This window comes from Oncorhynchus tshawytscha, linkage group LG02 (assembly GCF_018296145.1).
Source record: "Oncorhynchus tshawytscha isolate Ot180627B linkage group LG02, Otsh_v2.0, whole genome shotgun sequence".
Lineage (NCBI taxonomy): Eukaryota > Metazoa > Chordata > Actinopteri > Salmoniformes > Salmonidae > Oncorhynchus > Oncorhynchus tshawytscha.
In genome coordinates, this window is record NC_056430.1 from 9,467,214 (window position 1) to 9,473,280 (window position 6,067).

General features: G+C 45.9%; 1 protein-coding gene across 1 annotated transcript; it reads left to right on the top strand.

The window, feature by feature from the left end:
- Nucleotides 1-593: 593 nt before the first annotated feature.
- Nucleotides 594-5,256, top strand: sp7 (Sp7 transcription factor). The gene is made up of 2 exons (XM_024404401.2): nt 594-700; nt 2,623-5,256. Exons 1-2 carry the CDS (start codon nt 680-682, stop codon nt 3,973-3,975), a joined length of 1,374 nt encoding a protein of 457 aa, XP_024260169.1. The 5' UTR covers nt 594-679; the 3' UTR covers nt 3,976-5,256.
- Nucleotides 5,257-6,067: the final 811 nt, after the last annotated feature.

Below are 6,067 nucleotides of genomic sequence, written 5' to 3' on the forward strand. Positions count from 1 at the left end.
ATGGAGAATTTGCCTATATCTAATCGTATTATTAATTTTAAGAGGTACAGTAGGGAAGTAGTGGGAGTAAGGAAGACCGTAACGCACGCGATCGCCAAAAACAAAAGGGATCCTTCTCGTTACATCATTATCGCCAAAGATCATCAACATTAGGCCTAATATTAGCAGGTAGGCTATATTATATTATATGTAGGCTGTATTATATTATATGTAGGCTATATTATATTATGTGTAGGCTATATTATACCTATAGGCCTATAATGATGCTGATGCTGGAAGAACAAGAAATAGTGAACCTGACTGAGTAGCCGACTGAGAAAACTGGGCGCTTTGACGCCAATAGAGTGTAAATTACCTGACAATTATTGAATACTTAATTAATTCATAATAGCCACTCAACCACCCATTTCCCAAATATGAATCTGGATTTGTCAATGTGCATTTGGGGAGGTGGGATGGTTTCTACTCCCATGCCCTCCATCCCCTTTCATTCCCCCTCTCCTTTATTGGCTTTCAACGAATCTTCAAAGAGCGCGGACCCTATAATTAAGGGGCGGGATCTCTGCCTCTCCAAATACGTCTGTGCGCTCATGCCGGAGTTCTCTCAAACTGTCCCGGGACTGCGAGCAGAGAAGAGAACCGACTTAACTATCTACTCTTGGGATTTTGTTTCCCAGGGATGGCCGCATCTATTCTGGAGGTATGGAATATACTTGTTTGTGTTTTCAAGTTAACTTTAAAGTTGTTTTACAGTTACGCGCCATTTGTATTTTCCAGCAGAATTAGGCTACTGCTTGTCGTGGTTACTAGGGGCACACGCGTAGACTCTGACTCTGAAGGATCAGTCATGACCCAGGTTACTTTTCAATGTTCAAACGGAGAAAGAACGGGTTGCACTGTTGACATTTGACAATATGCTTTCATAAAACAAGATTTGATTGTGGTAAAATATGTAGTCTAAAATATGATATTTGTCTCTCCGTCTGTCAGAAACGATGTGCGTAACTGAACATTCGGACTAAAAGTATACCATAGCCTATGTCATTTATATTGGGTTTTATACAAAACATTTTTAAAAAAAGGGTATGTACTTTAACGCATATTAATGGCATGTATTCTATAGTCAGCCTCAGTCCAAGACCAATATGCTACGCTAGCCGACATCCCCAATTAAAAAGTTACCTCTACGCCCGTTGGTTATCATAACAAACATATGAGTTGATATAAGAAATAAATGGGACATCGAATGAGTGAATAACAGGTTAACATCAAATATAATTCAAATAGAAAAGTGTGGTCTGACCTACTGATTGGTAGACAGACTGGATGAAATGGTATATGCCTGACAAATCAGTCCACAGCCAAATCAATACGAAACGCAATCTCTCGCCAAACCTCTCACAATAAGAAGATGCTGGTACAGTAGACTTGGTTCCACTGCAATTACAGAATCATTACATTTCCGCGGGTCATCAACACTATAACGCGGAGGACATACAAGTTAAAACGGGGGGGGTATTGAACAAAAAACGCATTACAGCCGCAGTTAACTCTTTATCTCTGTGATTGAGTGCAATTAACCTGGAAACAGGAGCCACAGCAACAGGATACGCTAAATCCACCGCAGGCGCTTCGCAGGCAGACGGAGGAAATCCACTCCCCAACTCAACCCCGGTGTGGTGCCTCCGGGTGCTAGCTGGTGATTAGGGACTTTGTTACTGCTTTAAGGACGAGACTAGAGGCCTTAAATGGTCTTGCGTGGAATAACTTGTATCAGCTGACAGTGTAGTGTAATTTAGGGAAAACGTACTTTCAGCAATAGAAGAAATCTCTGTCCATATACACGAGTAGACATAGACCTAATACGCATTGGCTAGGTCCACCACATGCTGAAATATCAGCCTACAAGTCGCATGACTTAATGTGCACTACACAACTTTGGCTGGCTCTTGTCCTGAGATGCGCGTGTAAATTGGATATTGGAGCAAATCTCCTGTTGATTTGACCTGCGCGTTTGTCCCACTTGACACGCTGATCTCAAATTATAGGATTAAGGCCATGTAGCCTAATGCACGACCTGCTCAATACGAGCTCTTCAAAGGTAGTTGCATTGTTGTTAGAATAATCTTAATCTGGTGATTGACACATCTTTATAAAATCTCATGTTAAGACAGGACAATGAGGAGAGAGTCAGTTTGTGGAAAAATGCGCCATTGTTGAAAGGGCATAAATAAATCAAACCGTTTCAAATGTCATGGTGACCATTCAGGACTAACATGTTTGGCAAGATTTCAACTGACAACAATACTGTTGCTGAGAACAATTTAGTTGACATAAACAGTGTTTTTAAATGTACATTATTCAGATACAGTTTTGTCGCATTTAATTCCTATTTTCCCTTTTCATGTATTTATTCTGTCTGTTTGACAAAACAAGCATGCATATATTTTCATCAACACAAATTTATTTTGAAATGAACTGAAACCAAAGTAAATCTCCTCTGTTCTGTGATCAATGTATAGGGGAAAGCAACAGCCTACCATACTGTTGTGATTAGACACTGACAGAAGCAGCAGCAGCCATTTCCTCTGTCTGATCTCTCGTGTCTCCTCTCCCTTCTAGGAGGAAGCTCGCTATGGTTCCAGTCCTCTTGCTATGCTAACCGCTACCTGCAACAAGTTTGGCAGCACCAGCCCGGTGAGGGACTCAGCCACCCCGGGCAAGGCCGGCCCCGGCAGCACCGCTACGGTCAAGAAGCAGTACACCATGAGCTCAGAGCTCCAGGGACAGAGAAACAGCAGAGGAGGAGGAGAGAGCATGGAGAACTCCTACACTGGTTCCTTCAGCTCAGCGGGTGGGTTACTCACACCCACTGGCAGCCCTCCTCCATCCTCTGGGGGGTATACGTCCGAGTACAACCCCTTCTCCCACTCCTTCCAGACCTCCATGTCCCAGGGCCAGGACCAGTCCCTGCTGGTGTCCAAGGCCCACGCCACGGCCGACTGCCTGACCAGCGTCTACACCTCCCTGGACATGACTCACCCCTACGGCTCCTGGTACAAGGCAGGCATCCACCCCGGCATCACCGCCGCCCCCTCCAACACCACGTCCTCCTGGTGGGACGTCCACCCAAATACCAACTGGCTGAGTGCTGCCCAGCCCCAGTCCGACGGCCTCCAGGGCTCCCTCCAACCCGTCCCTCCCCAAGCCTCCCTCAGCCCCCAGCTGCCCAGCTACACCTCTGACTTCACCTCTCTGAACCCAGCTCAGTACCCCTCGGTGGGTCTGGGGTCCACATCACACCTCCTCCAGTCCTCCCAGCACATGCTGCCTCAGGACATGTACAAGCCCAAGCCGGTGTCTGGCGGAGGGCTGATGGAGAATCAGATGGGCCTGAAGCCTGCTGGTGGATCACGGGGTTACGGTGGGGGAACCACCACTGGCCGGTCCAACTGTGACTGTCCCAACTGCCAGGAGCTGGAGCGGCTTGGAGCCTCGGCTGCATCCCTGAGGAAGAAGCCCGTTCACAGCTGCCACATTCCGGGCTGTGGGAAGGTCTATGGTAAAGCCTCGCATCTCAAGGCCCACCTCCGCTGGCACACTGGGGAGAGACCTTTCGTCTGCAACTGGCTGTTCTGCGGGAAACGCTTCACACGTTCCGACGAGCTGGAGAGGCACGTCCGCACGCACACCCGGGAGAAGAAGTTCACCTGCCTGCTGTGTAACAAGAGATTCACCCGCAGCGACCACCTCAGCAAGCACCAGAAGACCCACGCAGAGTCTGCCCTGCAGCAGGCCAAGACCGGGGAGGGAGAGGCCCAGGATCCCAGGAGCAACGAGGAGACGGCAGACCCCAATAACCTCAACACGGCCGTGCAGAATAACAACGTCCCTAGTGAGACGACTACCAACGGAGAGGAGAAGACTGGGTCAGCCAACGGGGTAGAGACCAGCAGTGGACTGCTGGAGATTTAACTTCAGCGTATGTGTTGTGGTCTTATAGAGATGTTTTGTTCAGTTAGTGTGGCACCGTTGTGGTGCAAAGTTTACTATATATCTAAAAACAAACAGCATTATTTAGTATTTGTACATGCTGCCCACGCGTTTGACATTAATTGTCAAAGGATGCATTTGACATAGTTTGTAATGACTTTCAAGATAACTGGCCAGGCTGGTCGGGAAATACCCATTCTGTGGACTTCACACACACACCACACCACACACACACACACACACACACACACACACACACACACACACACACACACACACACACACACACACACACACACACACACACACACACACACACACACCTCACACCTCACACACAATTTCTTAATTTTCAGTAAGACAAACCACTAAATTCAATCTGTAAGATCAGAGGGGGAAAAAACAAGAAGAAAATGTGTGTATCTAGTATGAGGGACGTAATGGAGCATTGCTTTGGTATGGTACATTATTGGCTCAGTAAGAACCAGTCTCTGATATTGGATACGTCTTGTTTTGGGATTTGAGTCTGTGCGCTTCCTATCATGTCTTATTTAATTTTAGATTTACACAAATAATCTAATTTATGTTTTAAATTATAAGCATTAAAGATTATCGTGCATTTTTCAGGCAGTGCATTGTTGGATAATAATGGCAAAATAAAGCCATTGATAATTTAGTAAATTAAGATGATTATTTTTTTCTTTTATTTATTGATTATAACCACGGTGATGTTGTTGGTGCTATCGTGTTTGAAGATGTATTTATAGATCTTGAAATGAATTGTTTCTGCTATCTATTTTCTACATAACTATTCTATTGTGAAGTCTGCACACCTGCCACGTTGACAGTGATGACGGCGTTCTCCTTGAGGTACTTTAATTCTGTAATGTCAGGTGTGTTATTTTTTTCTGCCCTTTTTCTAATTTGTTGATAAACTTTTTTTTTCCAACTCTAATGAAAATGACACTTACAACAATAATATTAAGACACACCGATTAAATTAAGGTAGAAATCAGATGGTATATGTTCACGTCTTCAAAGAAAGTCCAAAGTTTATCACAGCAATGCATGATGGATATTTAGGATAATAAACTCCTGATATTTTGTGATTGAACTTCATGGAGAATATTAGTTGGAACTTTTGCAGGATGTGGAATGAGCTAAATAAGGAAACCATAATTTAGCATGAGCTTGGTATAGGAGTATGTCTTCAGTGTCGTGACATGAAATGGTGCTTCAGTAAAAAAAAAGCTATTGACTTTGTTCGTTGGTGTTATTTTTATTTTCCCAAACCTATAAGTCTCATCTCCCCACTTCCATAAAGGTTTATCTTGCAGAGGTAGCAAGCGATCCCAAAAGTCTAAAGGATAAATACTACATAGACTTGACACGTTCAACTCTTCTCTTTCCTCCTTCATCTCTCCCTGCCTCTCTTTTCCCTTAATCTCTCCCTCCCTCTCTTCCTCCTTCATCTCTCCATCCCTCTCTCCCCCTCCCTCTCTTCCTCCATCTCTCCCTCCCTCTCTTCCTCCTTCATCTCTCCCTCCCTCTCTTCCTCCTTCATCTCTCCCTCCCTCTCTTCCTCCTCCATCTCTCCCTCCCTCTCTTCCTCCTTCATCTCTCCCTCCCTCTCTTCCTCCTTCATCTCTCCCTCCCTCTTTTCCTCCTTCATCTCTCCCTCCCTCTCTTCCTCCATCTCTCATCCCTCCCTCTCCCCCTCCTCCTTCATCTCTCCCTCCCTCTCTTCCTCCATCTCTCATCCCTCTCTCCCCTCCTCCTTCATCTCTCCCTCCCTCTCTTCCTCCATCTCTCCCTCCCTCTCATCCTCCTTCATCTCTCCCTCCCTCTTTTCCTCCTTCATCTCTCCCTCCCTCTCTTCCTCCTTCATCTCTCCCTCCCTCTCTCCCCCTCCTCCTTCATCTCTCCCTCCCTCTCTTCCTCCATCTCTCCATCCCTCTCTCCCTCCATCTCTCCATCCATCTCTCCATCCCTCTCTCCCTCCATCTCTCCCTCCCTCTCTTCCTCCTTCATCTCTCCATCCATCTCTCCCTCCATCTCTCCCTCCCTCCTCCTT